At 43.7% G+C, this 22,767-nt stretch overlaps 1 protein-coding gene across 4 annotated transcripts in view; it reads right to left on the bottom strand.

Annotated features, from left to right (window-relative positions):
• UNC79 (unc-79 homolog, NALCN channel complex subunit) overlaps positions 1–22,767 on the bottom strand; it is a 203,602-nt gene that overhangs the window by 52,991 nt on the left and 127,844 nt on the right. For 3 of the 4 annotated variants that reach the window (XM_045201960.2, XM_024567696.3, XM_053928854.1), the window contains 7 exons: positions 16,951–17,237; positions 14,313–14,495; positions 13,570–13,732; positions 10,947–11,096; positions 9,158–10,378; positions 5,739–5,846; positions 1,872–1,988 (listed from right to left, as the gene is read on the bottom strand). In XM_045201960.2, the coding sequence (XP_045057895.2) occupies positions 1,872–1,988; positions 5,739–5,846; positions 9,158–10,378; positions 10,947–11,096; positions 13,570–13,732; positions 14,313–14,495; positions 16,951–17,237 (2,229 nt within the window). The remainder of the gene's footprint in view (positions 1–1,871; positions 1,989–5,738; positions 5,847–9,157; positions 10,379–10,946; positions 11,097–13,569; positions 13,733–14,312; positions 14,496–16,950; positions 17,238–22,767) is intronic. The other variant, XM_045201961.2, reaches the window with a different exon arrangement.

Here is a 22,767-nt window from a genome sequence, read left to right as displayed (position 1 = left end):
GGAAAACTCAGGTAAAGAAATTCAGACAGCACGTAAGTGGCAAGTATGAAATGAGAAACCAGAGTGACGTGAACAAGGCTTAAGTTGGTTGAAAAGTGAAAAATTCAGTTAAATGGGTTATTTGGCATCATATAGATTTTTTTAATGATTTTATTTATTTTTAGATAGAGGGGAAGAGAGGGAGAAAGAGACAGGGAAACATCAATGTGTGGTTGCCTTTCACACACCCCGCACCAGGGACCTGGTCCACAACCCAGGCATGTGCCCTGATCTGGGAATCGAACCTGTGGCCCTTTGGTTTGCAGGCCAGCACTCAATCCACTGAGCCACACCGGCCAGGGCAGATTTTTTAAGACTGAAATTTAGATGGGAAATTGAGCTCTCTTTGCCTTTTTGTCTCTGCTGAGTCCATCAAACTGGGCCGTAATTGTAGTCAGAATCTAACATGGTTGGCTTAAGCTGAGCTACTTGCTATAGAAAATAGCACAAAGATCAACTACTCTGAGAGCCCCCAGGTCGACCTAACAAAAGCTGGGTGTTTAATTATTAAAGAGCTAACCAAACAGTAGCTTTCATTCTCAGTTCCTTATACAACTTCATCTCAGTAAAGAGAGAAACCAAGTCCTCTTCGGGTGGACAGAAAGGCTTCACCCAACTCTCGAGACTGGCTGCCCAGCGTCTCTCTTCTTGTCTCTCTTGCTTGTTGGCTTTTGGCCGTGTCGTTACTCACTACCACCTGTCACTAAAAGAAAGACAAAACTCTAACCTCTAACATGTTAACAACCCTTATAAAGGTCAGGAGAATTGAAGTATTTGTTAAATGCAGGATTGTGTACAGTGTGTGGGATTAGTTATCGAGACCAGCTTTTTTTTTTTAAGAAGAAGGTGGAAGGGTGGGAATAAGTTGAAATGTACATAACTATTATGGTTTTGAAAAAATACCAATATCTTAAGATTTTGGCTTTGTGAGCATTCTAATTCCTGGGCATAAGGAAGGATAGTAAAATAATCTCATACAACTGTAGCCAGAAAGTACTAGCCAAGATACTAAATTAGCTCAATCCAAGTATTGGCCCCCAGATCAGAGTGATAAACCCTGATATTTTCCTAGTTCATGCATGTTGCAAAGTACTTTCACATGTATAATCTTGTAACCCAAATGACCCATTTAATTAAAGAAGAAAAACAAAATGCAGACACTCAAAGGAGCAGGATTGGGGAAGGAGCTCTGGGCTTGAGGAAGCGGCACGGGTGCAGAGAGAACTTGGTGACACGTGTGGAAACTGCGGGGTGGTGGTGTGAAGTAGACACGGCACAGCCTGAGGCTGGGTGCACTTCCGTCAATGGCCATGAGGGTGCGCTGCTGCAGCGCAGTGACCCTGCTGACCGACACACTCAGCCCGCATTCCCGAACCTACCAGCAGATTGCAACACCACTAAGCTGCCATTGGTTATTATTATTATCGTTAAGTCCCTTATTTGGGGTACTTTATGATTTATAAAACAGAGAATATTGATGACCTGGTGTTTGGGTTTATATTTTTAATTCGCATCATGAAACATAGATCCATTCCCTCCTTTACACATTTGCATCATTTAACTCCCAGGTAGATAACCTAATATGTGCAATCTGGGTCTTAGAGAAAAAGAAAAGGGGGTTGGACCAGCCTAGGTGGTGGCTCTGGACGTTTGGAAAGTTTAAAAACACTTATTCATTACCCTAGGGTTCCTTAAAAAAAAAAAAAAAAAAAACTATTTGAACCACAAAGCACAAGAGAAAATCCATTCCTTAGCAAGGGAGCATAGGGGACCCAGAGAAAGTGGTGTTAGCTAATCTGAAAGGTAGAACAAGAAGAAAAAGCTTGACCCACCAGTGTCCCAGTTGCTGATGTTACGGGGGGTGCTAGACTGATGTTCCAGCTGTCGCTTCATTAACTGGCTCATTGTCAGAGCTCCCAGGGATCCCCTTTTCATCTGCCTATACTGAGCTATATGGAGGAAACGAGGAGATGATTACCAGGGAGAATCAATCTGCTGGCACACAAAGCCTCTACACATCCATACAGAACCTCAATTGTATCTTCAGCGGCTATTCGCAGTTGTTTGGTAAATCGTCTGCCCCTGTCCAAATGAAAGACTGAGGCGCTACACTGTTCTGGCTGCCTTCCTTTACTTGGTAAAGGGAGTAACGGTGCCTATAAGAACTTATCTGTAGCTTCTAAATGTTTACCCCCACACCATGATTATTGTCATTAACTTTTTATTTACAAACTCTGCCACGTTCCAAAAAGGATTTTAACACAGATAATTTCACTTTGAATTTATAGCTCAGCTTGCTTTCACGGAGCCTGTGCATAAGTAGTTTCAGTCTCCATTGTACCTCCGGATGTCCCGTGTGTGCGTGTGTGTGTGTTTGTGTGTACCCTGGAGTAGGATGACACAGATGGACCCCAAGTTTTACAGAGAAACTGAAGCCAATGAAATTATGCTCCTTGGAACCAACCAGCAAATGATGTGGTCGCAAGACAAAAACATGCTGTGTTCAATCTCTGTGTGAGGCTCCGCCTACCGTTCCAAAAGTGTGAATCGAATAGCGTTCCACACGCATATTCTAGCACACATCTCTGTTCCAGAAAACAGTGGCAACGTTTTCATCCTGCTATTAGGCATTGACAAATATCCCACCAATGAAAGGTCAAGTTATAAATAAGCATTTCCAAACCAGAAAAACAATGAAAATCACTTCTGCCAGTAGACTGCTGAGCGAAAGCCACCTGCCTCCTGCCCCCCTTTTCCTCTGCGAGCGGTGCCCCCAGTCCCTGCCACCGGCCCCGTGAGAAAGGCAAGAGCGTCACTCATGTACTTTTTCTGCATGACCCCATACACCAGGACGTTTGAGACTGGTGACCATTCACTCTCTCATCAGGACAATTTCAGCAACGGAAGCTCTGCACTACGTGACCTAGAAGGCGATGGCAGCAACGGGGATGACTGTATGGCCTCCAGGAAGCCTTGAAGGTTACATGCAGGTTTCGCAATCATGGTACCAAGGCAGCAACGTGGTGTGATGTGAAACCAATTGTAACATTGTTTTTTAATGTAATTAGCATGCTGTTGGATGCGTGGTAGTCACGGCATGCATAGCTACAAAATAATCAGCTAATAAACAGATGAAAAAAGAGGGACAGGATAGGAATTCTTGTGTCTTGGGATCGTGTTAACTGCATTCGTGGGAACGACTATGCAAACAAATGTGAAAAATCTCTGATTCTTCTGGTTGATTGGTAATTTTATGACTCACTTTAAAAGTACAGCTTTCTTTAAAATGCAAAAGTGGAAATCTTTTAGAAGATTTAACAAATTTAAAAATTAGCAGCAAAAAGAAAAGATTTAAAACCTCTAGTGATTGAATAATTTCTCTAATTCTCAGTTGTTTTTAAAGACAACAGATTTCCCTGAGAATAAAACCCTTAATGTTTAGCTCAGGGTCTAAGACGCCTGGCATTGTGCCTCCAAGAACGCAGCACCGAGAGCCAGCCAACGCACACTTTAAGTGAAGAGGAGGAGGGAGGCAGAAATCCAGTGATGCATTGTGCTAAATCCATAAGGTCTTTTAAGAGAAAAACAGACCAAATAAAGCTACCTCAGGTGTCCTTTACCTCAGCACCTTGCTCTTGTGTTTCCCTTAGAGACTTTGTAAAACTGATAGCTGGAGCATTTTGTTTTAAATAAAAATGAGTTGGAGTAAAAACTAAGATGCCAGCTGCCTGCTTGGACAAGGTGACAGTCCACGTGTCCAAGAGCTGCTCTGATTGAGTGTCTTCTGCTAGCCAACAGCCTACATGGCCTTCTTTCGGACAAGCCTTGAAAACGTTCATTAAAAACCAAAGAAGATGACAAAGGAAAACCGAGAGAGAAAATGTTGGAGACGTCCTAGATTTCAGTAGGGTGCACGCCATTGGGGCTTCCTGCGCTAACGGACGAACACGTACTGGTTTATGCGAACAAACTGTTTAACCACCGGACTACAATGCCCATTCCCTCTGCTGCGAACAGTGTTCTGTGACAAAAACAAACAAACAAACAAAAAATGAAATGTATCCAGCCAACAAGAATAAATACGTAAATAAATCCGTACGGGAAGCCTTATGGATTCGCTCAGACGCGATCTGAGGGAATGATGCACTGGCTGCGTTTATTTTACGACATATTTAACTAGCACTGAACTCCAACTGACTTGGTCATCCTATCCCCAATTGAATCCAACTTGGGATTCCCACTAGAAGTCACTTTTTTAAGATGACTCATGCAAATTAGGAGGAGAAAATATGCTTTCATGATTTTTGTGTATAGACTTCAAAATGGGTATTATATCAGGTGACCAAACAAATTTTTTTGTAATTAAAAAAAAAAACTAGATTCAGAACTAACCATCCTTTGCTACCAAAAGGGAAAATAACAGTCACTTGGAAACTCTTAGAATTCCCATGATCTCTATTATAACTGAATGTGAATTATTCTAAGGCCGTGTGGTATACTCAAAAGACCATGGGCTTAAAAAGTCCAACAGGCCTGGTGTCAATTCCTGTCTCTGCCACTTAGTAGCTGTGTGACTTCAGGCAGCCAGTTAGCCTCCCTGCAACTGTTTCCTCACCTATAAACGAGGTCAGTAACACCCACCATGCGGGGCTAATGTCAGGACTGAACAAGGTAACCACGTGTGGCAACTGCTTAGCGTAGTGCCTGGCACGTGGTGGCTGTCAAGCAAACGGTGGCCCTTACTGCCACTGTGACTGTAAACTCCTTGAGAAGAAGGGGTGTCTTATTTATTCACAGTAGACCCCCAGTGCCAAGCACAGCGCCTGGCACCCAGCAGACACTAAATAAATAGTTGCCAAATGCAGGAATGCATGAATGAATGAACGATGAAGATGAGAAAGTCATTCCATACTACCAGTCCAGCACGTAAGATCTTTATCTGACTTTTTCAGAATCCTCCTCATTTCAAGAGAGTCAAATGAAAATTAACCAGCTCCTCAGGCAGCGTCTCCATGGAACACATGGCAAGGGTCTGCAGAACTTGCCCCTCTGTTTGCATCTGATTCCTGCAGGCAATTTCCTATTCTAAAATCTCCTCATTGCCCCCGCTGAGCCGGGGGGACACCCTCCTCTTCACCTCAGTGAGACTCAAGCTCCTCGTGACAAAAATCTAGGACCCAACAACAGAAGTCAGTTTCCAAACGGCCACCTCTTAGAGATCCTACAAAATTTCGGGCCACTTTTCTTTTCTGATCCAAAAGGGCTTGATTCAGCCCCGAAGTTAGAATCATGAGATACCAGGTGTGTTTATTTTATGATAACGGAGATAAAATTTTGTCGGTGAGGAAGGGTTCCATGTAAAATTCTGCCATAGGCAATGCTTTTCACTTGTCCCAAACCAGTTCCACGAGGTAAGGTTGGGCTTGGAATATATAGTGATTGTTTATTGAATGATGAAATCAGTGGTTGTTCCTTAACAAATTAGGGTTCCTGGCCCATCGGTAACCATACTGATTTATCGAACACTTGAGAGGTTGACAAATGCGGGCCTATGCCTCAGGGTCTCTGAGACCATACAACACAGTGTCACCTAGAAAGCCACCACATTAAAAAAAAGAGAAAAACAAAACTCCAGGAGTGCGAAAAGTGAAAACAATGCAGCAGGTAGAGTTCCGAAACCAATGTACGAGAACCCTTACTTGATATGGAAGAGTGGCTGCTTGTTTCTGGCACACCGGCTTCCAACGTGGGTGCGGACGAGGATTCTCGCGGCATTTCCAGGGTGGAGAGCCCTTTGGCAGAGGAATCTACAAACATAAACATTACTTAAAACTCAGGACACTTGTCTAAAATAAACATTATTTAAAACTCTAGAACCTTTTCTATGGCCTTTCCCCTCTGCCTGGCACACCCACTCTACTTTTAGACCCATTATATACCACTGTTCGCTTCCTGAGCCTCCAATCACTCCAGTGGCATTACACGGAGCGTCTCAGAGTTCTGCGGGGGACTGCTCGCCTATCGCACTCTGCATCTGTGGCCACGCCCCTCAGAGACTAACGACAGCACAGTGACAAGACTACGGCTCACGTGCCCACACTGCCTGCCCACCAGCAGGTCCCGGAACCTTCCCCTGAATTTCTTTTCGTCTAGTACCTAAAGATGCTTATACTTCATTCCACGAGTATCATTACGCCCGCTCATCATTTACACCTCAATTTACACAGAAAATTCCTCCTCCAGGAAGGCGTTTAGGGCCCCTCCCCCCAAAATACAAACAAAAACACTGGGCCAGGTGACGCTCTTATGGAATTCCAGAGCACCCTGTCCTTAATCTCTCCCTAGCCTAACACACTCTAATGTAATTTCCTATTTACTTGTCTATAACTTCGCTAAAGCACAAGTAATTTAAGAACAGGGGCTGTATCGAATGTGAAATAAATACTATTCAAGAAATGGGAGAGGTGGAAGAGGCCCCTGCAGCCGAGCAGAAGACATGTAAAGAGAGCTAGTGAGAATCAGGACCATGTGCAGCGTTCCCGGAACTGAAGGACTTGAGCTTTCACTGTGAAAAATGGGGAGCCCGTGGTGGGTCTGAAGCAGAGGAACCGTATGATCTCATGTTTTAAAGGATCGGTCTGGCTGCTATGCTGGGGAGACACAAAGCCAGTAAGAGTAGAAGACAGGGATCTCATTAGTTGGCTATGGCAGTGACCCAGGTAGAGATGATGGTGGCTCCGACCCGGGTAGAGGCAGGGGAGGCAGTGAGAAGGGGTCAGATTCTGGATATAATACGCAGGCAGATTAAGGTGGCCAGATACACCAGAGGGTGCCCAGTTAAAATTTACTTCAGATGAACCACAGATAATTTTTTAATATGGGCATGTACCATGCAATATTGGGGAGAGTTGGCCCCAATTCTTTACTCTTTCCTGAATCCATGCTGTCTGCCATGCAGCTTTGAAGTTCCTCTCACTAAAAAGGTAAAGTGTATTTCCCTTCCTGACTTTGGTTCCAGCCACATGATTTTTTCCAGCTAACCGAATGTTTGCAGGCATAGCGTGACCCAAGGCCTGCAAAGCGTCCGTGAGATAGGGCTCGCTCTCCTGTGCCTCCTGCGTCACTGGGAGCCTATCCCCGGGGGTGCTGGTCTGAAGGGGGCAGTGATGAGCAGGAAGATGCCTACCCCCTCACTGAACCCAAGGGCACAGGGCTATGGGGAAAGCAATGTCCTCGGGGACAGCTGGGTTTCCACTAGACCTTCCATGAGGAGGTGAAGGAAACAGTCAGAGGAGAGTACGTAAGGGATTTTGCTCATGAGGCACCATGAATTTCTTCAGACCAAGGTAGGGTTGCAGAAATCGGCATACAATAGGAGAGAGATTCCGAAGAGATGGTCAAGGCCTCGTGGAAATTAGAGTGGGGGAGATGAAGGGTGGCCTAGGGCTTCCTTCTGGGACTGGCATGAACGGAGAGAAAGCACACAGTGAGATTGGACCTGGTGGACTTGAGGCGGTCAGTGGTGGCAAGGCTGCGCGCATGGAGGGTGCGGAGGGGTAGGTATCTGGGCCTCCCTTGACTCCAGCTGACAGAGGCGAGAAGTTCTGGGGAAGCTGAGTCTTACTCTGGGCACGTAGGTCTCCTGCCCCCACCCAGCAAGGACGGGTAGGAGATCTGTACGTCTGCGAGAGATGGGACACTATACAAACTTCTTATGACTGTACCATATGTATTATAAAATGTTTAAGGACATATTATTATAATTGTCGGATACCTTCCTCTTGTTCTAGTAACAAGCGTATTAATATAAAACCAATTTCCTCCCCAGTTTCCTTCCTCTATCTATATACAGAAGTTTTCCTGGCTTCGAACAATAAAAAGGTATCCCAGTTTCCCTGGAAACCTTCTTAAACTTTCTTGTTATTACCGGGATCTTTTTCCTCCCCCTGCCTGGCTGGAGCATGACCTTTTACAAACACACTAATGTCCATCCCACAGATTTTTACAGAGCCCCTTTGGGGTGCACGGCTCTGTCCCATAAGGTAGAGAACGGCTAGAAACCTCAGGAAATACCCGGGCAAGTGAGGGAGCTGAGCCCTTTCTCTTAGGAGTGGCTTTTATGTGGAGCAGTGGGAGAAGTGGGACTAGAACTGAGAGACAGTCCTGGCAGGGCCACTGCCTGGCCATGTGACTGGGGTGAGGCACATCACCTCAGTGCCAGCACCCCCTTCTAGACAATGGGGTCTCTGAGATCTTTGCCAGGTCTCAATGCTAGAGTCTGTGAGGCTAATACAATGATCATCCCTAGCCAATCCCATTTTTTTGAAGTCCCACTCTTCTTTTTAGATCTGAGCTGAGAGATGAAGAAGTGCGCGACCGGTACTTCCGAAGACCATGTTTGGGATGAGGTGGATGTCTGGCTCGCCACGTTTGCAAGTCCTCTGTCTTAGAAATGGTGCCTCCAAGGAGACACAGGCAATGGCACTCGAGGCAGGAAATGCATGTGCTGGGACAACTTCACCATCAACTGGGGCCCACGGATTGGGGTCTCAGCTGTAACTGGGCAACTAGCTTTTTTGTCATGGTGGTGCCTGAGGGCACGCATGTCTACCAGATGGCTGACACTGGTTAAAACACACGATCAGCTGTAGGCCCTCAATGCTTACAGTCAGTTCTTAATTATTCTAAGCGCTCTGCTTCATTTTAGCCCGTCAAGAGTTCCTCTATCGGACTCTATCACAGCTCACCAAAGGAGACAGCAGGGGAAAAAAAGAAAGCAAGCAGAGTTCAAATGAATGACTTTTGCTGGTTGAAGAAGGCTAAAATGATATTTGGAACATCTGGATGTGAATCAACCACTGCCTCTTACTGCCAAGGATGGTCAAGAATTTAAAAACAACCGATACAGAAACATTTATGGAGCCAATAGAACCGCATCTGAATCCAATGCATGCTGTGAGGCAGGAAGGATTCGGAGTGATTATGGAGCAATTATAATGTCACTCCCTGACATTATAAGATTGAGAATTTATGTATAGTCAGCGCCAAGGTCCTAACAAGTGAGATGCACAAACTCGAATGTAAGGCCGGGAGGAAGGAGAGGTGGGAGCTGGCTTACCTGGCTCTTTCTGTTCCCCCAGTTTGTCCGGGATGTTGAAGGAGATGTCGAGGTACTCTCTCTGGATGGCGCTGACAGCGATCTTCCTCTGCTTCCGCTGCCTGGGGACGATCTGAATCTTAAATTCGGATTCTTCAGCTCCCTCTTCTTCGGCCTTCCTCTCTGGATTCTGTTCTGTATCCGACTCGGCACTGGTGTCGGGCTTCTCACTTTCCATTGGATTCTCGGCATCTTTAGGGACTTTGAGGAGGACGGTTTTTGCCCCTGAACTTGGCACCAGCCCACCCAACGTCTCTTCCTCGACATCAGCCTCGAGGTTATCGTCTGGTGATATCTCGGGGAGAGCACTTGACTTCTGAAGGAGGTCCCGTTTTTGTTGGAGCGTCAGCGGGCTGCCACAAGGAAACTCCTGCAGTGCCCCTGGCTTTGATGATTCTGCAGAGTCTGGGGGGTCTTCCAGAGCTATGAGACTGGAGTCCTCGTCGCCTGCTGACTGGTTATTTCCTGAGTCCTTTGGGGAAAAGTCTTTGGAACAGTCCTCCACACTTACGTGCACAAGGGGGGTTGTGCTCAGGCTGGGGACAGACGGGTGGCTGGGGAGGGAGGGTGAGGAGGCAGCATTTGTACCAGAGGCACCGTCATTTCCTTGGTCCATGGTCTCCTCTTCGTCACTCTCGACTATTCGGAGAGGGGGAAGAGGTTCAAACACCAGAGAGTCGCTGTCAGAGGTTGAGAGCACAGAGTGTTTCTCGGGCCCTGACGCTGAATCGGAGGACAAATCGATCAGATCTAAATCCTCTTTAGGAGCAGTCTTTACTGGGGAATCAACTTTGACCTCGAATGCAGTCTCCATGCAGTTTAACCTCACTTCTGGAATCACGGGCCTCCGAGTTTCCTGAAAACCTTCCACGGCAGGGTTCTCGGGGACTTCGGCACTGTCGGGCCTGGCAGCAGAATTCTGTCGGGGACGTCCGTGGTCGTGTGGTCTGGGCGTGATGTAAGCCGCCTGGGCGGGAGGCTTATCTAGGTCACAGCGGTCTATGCAGGACTTCCTACGGTGCTCGTCTAATGTAAACAACAGGGAGTCTGCGTTCCCTATATCAAGAGATTTTTGTTTTAAAGAGCGCAGCTTTTTTTTCTGAATGCTTTCTTCTCTCACACAGTGGAGAATGCTGTCTTGTAATGCACCCGTTTCTCTATATTCAGCCAGCTCTATTTCACCTGATTAAAACAGAAAAAGCTAGTACTATTTTACTTGGAGACTTCACCATTCTTTTTTCCCCCTCGTACTTGGGCATACAATTGGCATAAATCACAACCCCAGCTCCACTTGACTTCCCAGCCAAGTTTTTGTAAGGTTCATTCTAATTTCAAAACCCAGAAAGCTTTGGAATGCAAGAACCCACAATGGCAGTCTAAGATCGTATTTCCGAAATCAGGCTTCAGGATAATTCCTCAGCTCTGTTCATTTGTACACAGGACAGGGGATCGCTTTTGGCGGAGGCAGAGCTAGGAAAATGTATTCAAATTGTGTGGAAGAGGAGCAAACATTTTGCAACAAATCAAATCAAGCAATGGCCCTCTAGGACAGTCATGACATTAATGGTGTGTCCGTCAATTCACGTATATATATAAATGTGGAGGTATATATATACTGTTTGTGCATACATATAGATAAAATCAACGGGATTAAAATGTGTCGTAACGTAATAAAATTAAGATTTCACCCCAAACAAACGGTAGAGTACAACATTTCTGCATAAAATGACTAAGAGGAAAAAATTCATACTTCTCTGCACATTCATCTCAACCGGCTGATATTTCACCATTTTGCTGCCGCCTATCCTTTTCAATCTTGCAAAAAAAGTTTGAGACTCTTTATTGCAGGGTCCAGTAGGTGTGTCATGAATATCAGATTCATCAAAAACACTATCTTCTTCTAATTGGGGAGAGAAAGTCAAAATTACACTTAAGAGGTTATTCTCTCTTAGGCTGTGTCTACACAAGCACTTCAATGAAAGCATTGCATGGAACCACGTCTGAGGTGGTTTCTACGCCAGCCCAAGTCCAGCCACAGCTGGGCATTTCACCCAGATCAAATCATCCATGCGTTGAACAGAGCAACCTGTTACAAGGTTGTCCCTCATTTTCCGTGTGACAAATTGGCAGCATTTGCAAGAGAGGCACCTCAGTTTGCAAGAGACTTCACGCAGAAGCTTTCTGGTGCACTTAAAGCCAGATAACACATGCATGTCAGGAGCCTGTGACACTGCTTGACATCCCTGCTTGGGGTGAATTTTCAGGCTACTTTGGCAAAAGAAAATTGAACACAATGAGTGGCTCTCACTCTTTCCAAAAATATACGCCTTCCTGGGATTTGAGAACTGGCATAGACACAGCCTAACAGTACATGCACCTTATACTTTGTGAATGCAAAATACTGTACTCTACATTTGGTAATGAAACGCACAACACACAGAAAAAGCTTAGAAAAGCCACTGGTCATCTCAGAAGCTCCACAAATGATTATGGACTGAAAGAGTAAACAAAGGAAAAGGAAAACGGAAAGTAACATTTCCCCCTAGGGAAGACTCTTCTCCGAGGAGTTTGCCGTGTGTAACTATTACGAATCCCACAAAGAATCTTTGACTCGTCTTCCTGAGGCTCCATAAACGCACTGGTCACTAGAGCGCCTGTCAAGCTTGTTTCCCTGCCCTCTTCTGCCCCCATTTGGCCACTTTTGAATCAAAGATAAACCCAAAACCGTATTAGTAAGGAAAGGGTACTACATTGCCACCCATGAAGTCCACGTAATTTCAAATGTTCTTCTTTCATGCGTCGGAAAGGCCAAAGTCATGTACGTACAAAGCAGCGAGAGAAAAGGCTACTAAAATGCCCTTTATAAATATCTCAATAAATGGCATTGACCTACTACAAGCCAAAGTGAGGCTCAGGTGCAATCATGATTGTTTAAGCCTTCCTGAGGACAAGGGCAGTACAGACGCAGAGTCCAGCTTGATCCTGTCCTAACACACAAGAGTCTCCCAGTCAGTGACATTTGAAGCAGATGTTAGACGAACTAAGAATACTAATCTTTTTGTCAAATAACAAAAATAATAAATGTTAACAATCAAAATGGATACAAAACTCCCAGTGAACTTCCACAAAGATGAGAAAGCCAATCAAATTCCTGTGTTTCTGGGGGTGATGCAACACAGTGATTTGTTTTATTTTGTATTGCCTTTATAAAACTATACTCCTTTCAAACATACAGCTTTTTAAGAAATAGTTGTACAATTTCCATTACATGACTTTGACATAATTCTCAACGGTGCTGATTTATAGAGACAGAAAGGCTCCAAGATGGCACCCCCCCAATACAGAAAGGTTCATCTGGGACTGGCCCAAACACTGAGCCCACACTGAGGACATCCACAGTGTGACTGAATCCACCCGATGTCCCAGAACCAAGGCCCTAAACTGGTAGACGGGATACTCTTCGGAAAGGATCTGATCGGTACCAGAACTAGAACACTTAGTACTTAGTTGCATCTGTGGCCAGCCTAGACCCTTGGACCTTGCAGCAATAAACCAATAAAGGAACACTGGCTCCAATCCGTCCTACTGAGGTATTCCCAGAGCAGTCAACCAAATCACTGTACAACACTATCTAACAGCCCAAAGGGTCGTGGGACACTTGGCTTTCTCCCTGGATGGAGCTCGATGATGTCCTTTTTTACAAGTCTAGTCACCCTGTGACATGCACTCAAGATATACACACTGGCCCTTCAGTTCTCATCTAAAAACTTTCAGGCTACAACTTTACTCTAAAGTTTTACTCTATTGCCTCCTTGGTGGAAAAGCTATCAATATAAAAAACATCAATATTAGAAATAATGTAAACCTATGCAGCAAAAATATTTCATTGCCGTTGCCTTAAATCAATTTGGGTTGAATAACGCAGCTAGGAAAAAGCACTTCAGCGAATTTAGACTCCACTCACATCTGTGAGCACAAGGTTCAGGAGCAAACGAGAGACCGACAGGGTCCCGTGCTCCCCTGGGTGCCGACCAAGATGCACCTCACAGCCCAAAGCAAGGCATTGCCATCATGTAGGAAAAGGCTTACAAAGGCTCCTTAACCGACCAGCAGACACTTTGTACCAAACACCATCTCTGATGAAATGGGCTTTAGAAGCATATTAACTATTTCTCTTGAATGCTCCTTTTAAAAAAAAATTAAGGCAGCCACATTCACGGGAAAGTTGGAAAACGAATGAGGCAGGAAGTGATTTCTTGACTCCAGAGTGATACCCAGGGGTGCTCTCCTATCTCCTGGGAGAAACACTGTCTAGAAATGAATGGCGCGGTCAAGCTCAGTTCAGCATGGAATCGAGACGCGCGCAGAAGTACCTTTCTCCTTTTCGCTGTACCGGCTTATGTTACTGCCGTCGCTGTACAGAGGGCCCGCCGTGGCGTGCGGCTTGCAGCTATGGTACTGCGCATTCAGTGTGTTGACCGTTATGTGAATCAGATGCAGCAGGACCTTGCTGATGTCACAGTCTCGGTACGGATACTGCACGAGAAAATGAAGGCAGAAAAACACAGATGGTTATTCAGAAGGGGAAGTTTTCCACTTGAGCTTGCTAGGTATTTTTCTCAGGGTTCCTTTGGGATAAAAAGAAAAATACAAAAAAAACCCCCCCAAAACATAACTTCTTATCATGGCCTTATTCTGAAACGGGACCGTATTCCCTGCCTCTTGCACCGCACCACGGACAGCTATGCATGCCAGTTCGTAGTTACGATTCCTTTCGGGAAAATTACCTGGCGTAAATATTTGGTGAATGACTACAATTTTAAACGGTTTCCTTGTTTTCTGACAATAAAATAGATTCTGGTCGTAAATAGAAGTTGTGGATCAACGTCCTACAATTCATGTTTTGTGTTCTAAACATTTCCAAGACAATACACTGGTGTGGCCTCCATTTCTATTTTCATTCCAATAGTCCTTTGCTTCTCAGCACCAACTGTACATGATAATTCTTCTGAAGGTCAAATTATTGTCCTACAAAATTCTCAACATAGGTCTCTTAAGGGTTTTCCTCACTAAGAGAATCATTCCACCCAAAAAGGGGGTGACTAGGGCAACTTACCTTGTAAAGGATGACGAGCAAGGCCTTCAACCACATCTGCCGGATGTGCGGTTTTAGGGACCAGAGGGAACAACGAGGTGGCTGTTGGAAATAATGCCGTAGTTGAGGACAAGAGCAGTATTTGAGCACCTGAACCACCAAGGGGAGAAGGTGTTTTCCCAAGTTAATGTTATAGTCCATAACCTGAAAGAGGAAAGAAATTAATAGCTGAAGGAAAACTATAAGGAATACTTATAAGCCAAAAGGAAGAATGTGAGCTATTGAAACACAGGCAAAATATTTAACAGGCATCTCACAAAATATTGCCAGTAATGGCCAGTAGACATAAAGGAGGAAAGTCCAACCTCACAAGAAATGTTTTAAAATTTTGTATATTAAAACAGTCTTAATCTACTTAATTCTCTACCATATTTTTCAGACTATAAGACGCACTTCCCCCACCCCGTCTGGGAGGAAAATGGGGGTGCATCTTATAGTCTGAATCTAGCTTACATTTACATTGGTGAAATATTATGTGATTTGTTATTAAATATTTTACCACATTTTTTGCTTCAAATTTTTTTTTCTTATTTTCCTCCTCTAAAACTTAGGTGCATCTTATGGTCCAAAAAATATGGTGATTATTTAACTTACCTATGTAATTACCTATTAAAGTGATCTATTAAACTATTAACTAGAGTAAAATTCAGAATCAATCAAAACACCTAGTATTGAAAATCACTCGGAGAAATGGGCATTCTCAGACACCACTGTGTTACTCAATACACCCTTTCAGGAGAGCGACTTAGCACCGCATTCAGAAGTAAGAAAAAGCACATAGCCTCCAATACAGCAATTAAATATGTCCTAAGGAAATAACCAGACAAGTGTGCCAAGACGCACGCATACAGACATTCAGCATTACGGCCGCCCTGAACTGAAAACAACCTACATATCCAACAATACGGGATTAGTTAATCAAAGAGTGTTTTTAGGACAATAGACTAGTTTGTAGCCATTAAATAGGATGTGAAACAAACTTACTTACATAATATGAACTTTGTAATATATTTTGCATTTTAAAAAATCAAACATATGTATGTCAATATATACAACATGATCACATTATTAAACCATGTGTGCATATGTATATATACATACATGCAAATATGCATGTATGTGTGTGATGTGTGTGTGTGTTGATTTGGAGCCAGTGATATACACCAAAATGTTAGCAATTTGTCAGGGTTTTTTGGAGATTTATATTTTTACTTATTGGTTATATTTCTAAAATGAATACACATAACAGACTTAGAAAGGGAAAAGTGAGGAGGGAAGGAAGGAAGAAGGGAGTGCGGAGGGGCAGGAGGGTTGGGTGTCTGAAACAGTTCTCTCTTCGCCACAGACAGCTGAGTGCTCGTGGCGCTCCCTCAGCAAGAGACAACTACACACGTATCGCTCCCACTTTGCTTGTCTGTTTTCATTATTTTACAATCTGTTTGCACTCATTGTAACAGCTGCCATCACTGAGTTCCTACCCTGAGACAGGCACTAAGCACGGAGCCTTGCAATACGTTGTCTGTAATCTTTGGGAAAAAGTCTGCTACCGATGAGCAAATGGAGGATGCCTAAGGCCATAGCAGTCAGTAACAGTGGCAGGGCTGAAATTAATGTCCATGTCTCTCCAGCCCCAAGTCCTGTGCCCTTTGCAGACTGTGCAGCCATTCTGGAGAGTCAGATTTATAGCACTAATCTGTGGTCAAATTAGGCACACAGTCACCCTGTAATCCCTTAATTCTGCTCTTGGATCCACATCTCAAAGGAATTCCCAGATTCGTGGATAAGGGGCACATACAAGGACGCCCACTGCTGAGCTGTTTGGGGTAGTGGGGAGCTGGGAGCAATGTGAGTGTCCATCCCTGGGGGGGTGGATAGTTAACCATGGTAGAGGTACAGAAGGCATCTGATACAGCAGTTAGACGTAGCAGACAAATGTGGAATAGCCAGTAATGATAACGCGACACGAAGTAAGTCGTATGATTAATTCAACTCTTTACTTGAAGCCGAAAAGGAAAAGGATTAAAAAGCAAAAAAGCAGTATGGTGATTATCAGAGAGAAAGGGGGGTGGGGGAGGTAGAAGAGGGAAAAGAGGGGATGAATGGTGATGGAGAGAGACTTAACCTGGAGAACTGTACACCTTAAACCTGTATAATTTTATTAACCAGTGTCAACCCGATGAATTCAGTAAGAATTTAAAAAGGAAAAGAAAAAACACCCACAAACAAAACCCCGCATTGCTTACTGTTCAATGCACAGAGTTTCAGTCTGGGGTGGGGAAAAGTTCTGGGATGGACGGCAGGGATGATGACAGCGATGTGTGTGTACGTAATGCCGCTGAACTATACACTTACCAACGGTTAAAGTGGTAAATTTTATGTTATGTATATTTTACCTCCCCCAATAAATCCTAAACTCCCTTTATGACATCAGGTTGCTGAGTTTTGCTCATCTTCATATTCCCCTCCACACGCCCCTGCCTTAAATAAAGTAACTTGTACAAACCTTTCCACTCAACCAGTGTTGGTTAAATGGAATTCAATTACTTGCTTCTACTGAACGCCTAATGGTATGACTTCGGAAAGCTGTTATTACACTTACTTGGGCAATTCCTGCAATAAATGCATTAAAGCAAGTTGACAGGCGCATTTTTTGGGGCGCAATCATGAAGCAACCTTCCTGCTGATCATAGCCGAGTAAGACGTACAGGTGCCGCTTGACCGTGTTGAAGGCCTTGGCGCTGCTGATGTCTGACTCGGCACTGCTCTCATCCTTGGCCATGAACTTCATGAGCACTGTAATCAGCTGGTGGACTGTCTGGTGGTCGATCCCCGCATCCTCTGGGAGCAGGTCCTTGATGGTGTTGTCATTCTCGGGGGATTGTTGCCCTGTCGGTACAAGAAAGGCCATCAGCGGGGGGCCCCTCCACAAGCAAATCGACACTAAAACCTCACTTACTGATAAATCACCATTCTTCTGCCACTAAATATTTAAAGGTTCTTTTCTAGAAAAATTTAAAGGCACAATATAACCGACTAAGCAAAGCATTAGTCCAAGAAAGTTATCGAATCCATCAACAACCAAGTAATGGGGAGTAATAAGGAAATAGAAATAAAAATGGGAGCACTAGACAGCTAGTTTATCTTCGACCAGCAAGATAAATGCCTAAAGAAACTTTGCATTTCATGCTTTTTAAAGAACTTGGCAAAGTTTTATCCTCAGTGATAAACAGAAGTTTTCCTTCCAGCTTTGTCAAATAAACATGTGAGAATAACCACAAAAAGAAATTCTAAAATCCACTGAGCACAAAAACATCCACTGGGTTATTTTGTTTAAATTATTATCTCGATTCAGTTATGTTCACAAATCAGCTGGAGAAAAATAAGTTTTCTGTTTCAAATCCTGAGATATTAGCAGTGTGTAGTTTTTGAATGATACAGTCAAAATTATAAATAGCAAATTATAAGCCCTGCTGAATGTAATGAGAAACATACAGGGAGGGGAGACCACAGACAGAAAGAAAGAAGCATGAACATTTCAAACAGAAAAAAGAAAAAAATGCCACATGAAGGTGAGCTGAAAGTTCACATGGAATGAAAAAAATATCTTAGCCCTTCACTTATTCTTAACCTAACAGACAATTATATCCAAGCAGCTCCCTGACACTGACTTTCTCTGGTATTTTTCAAAGTCAGAAATTATACCCTGTCTCCCTTGTTTTTCTGTCTCTTCTGATCTGGTTTAGTTTAGGACTTTGGGGGAAGGAAGAGTTTGTTATTCTTTATTGCTGTTTGGGGGCTTATTCTTGTCCTTCCTTCGACAAGCTGCATCAGAATTTCTAAATTGAAGACCATTTTTGCCTGGTGGGTTAAGGTAAGCACACCAGATCCTCACCTCTCGTCCTGCAGGGAAAAGTTCAGCTATATGATGAAGCTCTGGTTATGAACTATTATAAACCAAAGCTTCATCACATTTATTTAATGATGGGATAAAGGATGTAACAAAGAGCTAGGTCATAATTTATATCCGCTAACTTGTCAACCAAGTCAGCAAAATCTCCATCTTCCAGCACACAGCCAAGAGAGGCAAGATAGACAAAATGTTTCTGGAGCCTGCGGAATCAGCTGCCTGGAGCCCAGACACTTTTCTCGTTAGCAGTGGCATGAAGGTAATGTCAAGTTCAGAACTAAGTTAGAACAACACATAAGGTAGCGACCTAGGTTGTCTAGTTTTCCCCAGTTGATCAGAAGAATGTCGGTCTGTTCAAAAGTGATACACTGAGAAGGGATGGTTTGCAATGTGTGAAGAGGCAGCAAAATGAAGAAAGGCAGAGAGCCTCGAACAAAGGGAAAAGCACCTGACCAACTTCACAGTGACCTCAGGACTTCAACCTTTTCTGTCTCATAGTCTGTTCCGGACGGAAAAAATCTGTGCAATGTACTTGAGAGAAGTTTTTACCAAAAATTATTCAAATAAAACCCAAGAACTTGTTTATGATGGTGTTTCTCAGGAAGAGTGGTTAATATATTAATTGTTGCTATTATCATTATTTATTAGCCATGCATCAGCCATCATAAAAAAAACCACCCTATTTCACCAAGAGCCCAATAATGTGAAGCACTGCTGTATGTTATAATAAAATTAAATGTTTCAAACCAAAGCAATACCTATGTAAATCCTCACAAAACAAAACAGAAACAGTTTAGAAAACTACCTTTCAACCTTGAAATATTTCATCTTGATTTTTTTTCTCCAGATTATGACTTTCCAAGTAGAAGAAGGTTATTGCTTTGGGCAAGCCTGGGCCAAGACTGTGGCAAGTGTGAAAATCTCGGTAGGTTCCCTGCAGGAATCACTGATACCGTAGCAACAAGTAATGGCTGTTACAATACAGCTTCATCCCCCAGTTCGTTCTGCCTCTGGGGGCAAGGTTTCAGACAGCGTGAGTCCCTGAGTCCTGCCCCGCCACCTCCAAGTCCAGAGTGGCTTGACTCTGAAGTCCCAAAGTTAAAAGTGGGATCAAGGAGGGTGGGAGAAGGAGCGGCACCTGTTTTTTAGCCCTGAGCGACTAGGGACCTCAATATGGAGGAAAGGGAACTCCAGGCTAGGCCCGACTAGGATATCAGCTCCCTATTTCATTCTACCCAGTTTAGGTCTAGAAAATAAACCACCAGACTTGTCCTCTTTAAACGTGTCCAAATTCTTCTTCTCATTGTCAGAAGACATTCATTTTAAGAGTCTGTAACCTTTGCTTTTCCCCATCAAGTCACATTTTCTTAATGACTATCATTTCACAAAGGCCCCATCCCCATATTAAATTCTTCCCTGGTCTTCAGTGCTTTTTGCATTCAGTTTGCTGCTTTCACTTTGCTTTCTCTGAATAACCAAGAAAGAACACTTTTTAAGAAACCATTAAATTGACTGAAAAAGGACTAGTTAATGGGACCTATTGCATAAAGCATGGGGGGAGGGGAGGTGGATATCTTTTCTTTCCAATAATTACCACTCCAGTTGTGGGCTTTTGCAAGTCTGTGTTTTGTATATTGTCTTTCTTTACAATACTTTAGGCTTGTGACTGGTACACTCTTCATTAAGAAAAGTTACCTTAATCGAATCCACAAGAAAAATGAGTGTAGAAAAGTTGGAATATTCTTTATTGATAAAGACACTATTTTGTTATGTATAAAGGGTACAAAATTTCCATTTGAAAACTAAATACCTACAATATTTTCTCTAAGGTGTGACAATTAAAACACTTTTGAGTTCTATTCTATGAAATTCCTGAATATCTGTTTTAACTATAAAGATTTCACATGTTAAGAGGTATGGTTTTATCATTTCGATAAAGAGAAAGGTAAGCATCTTTACAATCGTGAGGCAGAGAGAGCTATTCCTGCTACAACTTTACCGCGGGCTGGGCCCATCGCAGTCTGCCCACAGAGCAGCAAGGTACGGACTGACACCCCAAGCCATAGCACGATTCTATTTACTCAGGCAATGTGAGACCAGGCAGGATCAGGATCTGCTTTTCCAGACTTCTCTCCTATCACTCCACCCCAGATGCTCAGCATCCCTACGAGCTGGGCTGCTCACAGGTCTCAGAATGTCGCCAGCATTTTCCCACCTTTAGGTCTTTGCTTGCGGTGCTCTCTTCACCTTGGGAAGTGGTCCTCCACCCCCACCCCCAATTTAACCCTATGGATCTGGTCCCCAGAAGCCATTCTTATTACACGTGCCCACCCTCCTTGCAGCAAGTAGACGTGATCCCTACCTTCTGTAAATCTCCAAAGACAAAGAAGGAGGGAAGATGGGAGGGTGAAAGGGAAGGATGAAGAGCAGTTTCCATTAGCACTTCCTAACTCTCATGTGACAAATAACTATTACCCAAGGCAGTGAACTGTTTATTCACTAGCTTGCCTGATTTCCCCTGGAAGAACCAAGGCTCCTTGAAGGCAAGTGCTACGTTTTCTCTGTTTTTATATCCTTCACAGAAACTAGGGTGTATTTCAGATCTTCTCTTCTCTACAGGAGAAAAACTGATGAAGTCCCGAAACAGTAAGGAAGTGTCTAGGGAAATAAGGAACAATTCCTCTGTTTCAGTCAACTCATTGACTCTGAGCCAAACCAATGAGTGACAATTAAGTAGAGGAAGAAAGGACCCCTTCCACGAGCTCACTCTGCATTTGCTCCAGAGTAGCCAATGGTCAAGCACTATAAATGAGGTTGCATTATTTCTGTAATTCTAGCTTCACTGCCTCATTGGTCTCCCTGGCTCATCAACTCAACTTCAAGCTTCATTCACAGCAGTTCTGCTGTGTGCACACACAGCCGCAGTAGGGCCATAAAGCTGGGGCCGGTGACTAGCTCCACATCTCCACCCCTGCCTTTGCCTCTTCCCATCCCAAACCCTATCACTGTGAGTTGACATCCCATCCACCAGTCGGGGAGTGACTTTTCACACCTTGCTTCCCATTTCACAGCCCTCCTCCCATTGTGTTTAATGGCAACCATCCTGTAGTACCAACACTTTCACTCTGGATGAGAGTTCTTACGTTCATACTTGATCTCTCTTACTTGACTATAAGCAACTTGGGAGTATAAAAATTTTTAATGAATCTTTGCATTCTTCATATTTGCCAGCAGGTGTTTCGACAGACACTGTCATTTCCCAAAACTATCATTTCAAACAAAGAATTCCTACGAAAAACAAAAAAACTGTCCTCTTCGACTCCCTGGATCACGATGATCAGTAGGCATTTTGAAGTTAGTGAAAATGTGAATTGTAAATCATCTTTCTAGAAACAAAGAGAGAGCACAAAAAGAAGCAATTTGGAAGTTTAGGCTGGGACACCAAGAGGGAGGAAGGAAAGGTCAGAACAAGCTTTACCAATGCTACCTAGCATTGGGTACCTAGCATAGGGCACCTTCTCTTTTTGATATTGTACACGTTCGGACCAAGAGATCTTAAGATTTCTCTATAGGCTGGAGTAGAGCATCCATGTCCTTTTAGGGACCGGGATGGCTCTAGACCTGGGGTGTCCGACCTGTGGCCCACGGGTAGCTGTGAATTCAGCCCAACACAAAACCATAAATTTACTTATAACATAATGTGTCACAATATGTTTAATGTGTGGCCCAAGACAACTCTTATTCTTCTTCCAGTGCGGTGCAGAGATGCCAAAAGGTTGGACACCCCTGCCTAGACCAATCTCTGGGTTCTAACTGGAAAGGTCCTTTGGTTTGGATGCCCATGGGCTTGCTGGAAGCTCACTGTGGCAGACCTGAATGCCCAGGCCAGCTCCATAATGAGACCAGTGTGCTCACGTCCCCAAGGGTAGCAATACCCTAAAGCCAATTCATCAAGGGGTCACTGTAGTGGGAAAAAAGCAAATCAAGTCTCCTGGTCTCAAGTATCAGTTCTACCTCTGACTAATTAGTAACAATGTGATCTTCAGCAAATCATCTGAGAAGAATTTCTTAACTCCCCAGGACCTCAGTGCCTCTCTCCACATGTAAAGTGGAAGAAAACAGTACATTTACATTTTACTGTGATTTCACGTTACAGTTGTTGTAAAAATCAAACTTGGACGATTTGCATAAAAACACTCTTTATAGATAGACATACTATACATATATGAAGTATTATTATTTACCTACTACTGCTTAATGATTCATTTCAGGAGATGAGGAACAAGATATAATTGAGCTCCCTGTGATCACATGGAGTGGGTACTGTTTGTTCAGTATTATGCCATTATAAAATCCCATCACCGCTGCGTTATACTCAGTTAATGTTCAACAGATGTTCTGAATCACCAAAGACAAAGAATTCCTGGTTCTCACAGCGTTAGTAAAAATACACTTTATATGTAATCATCATTATGCCAACTTCAGATTAGCAGGTGAAAGTGTGTACCT

Source organism: Desmodus rotundus, chromosome 7 (genome assembly GCF_022682495.2).
Source record: "Desmodus rotundus isolate HL8 chromosome 7, HLdesRot8A.1, whole genome shotgun sequence".
NCBI lineage: Eukaryota > Metazoa > Chordata > Mammalia > Chiroptera > Phyllostomidae > Desmodus > Desmodus rotundus.
Note: the sequence above shows the minus strand (reverse complement) of the source record. Positions and strands in the feature narration are given on the sequence as shown.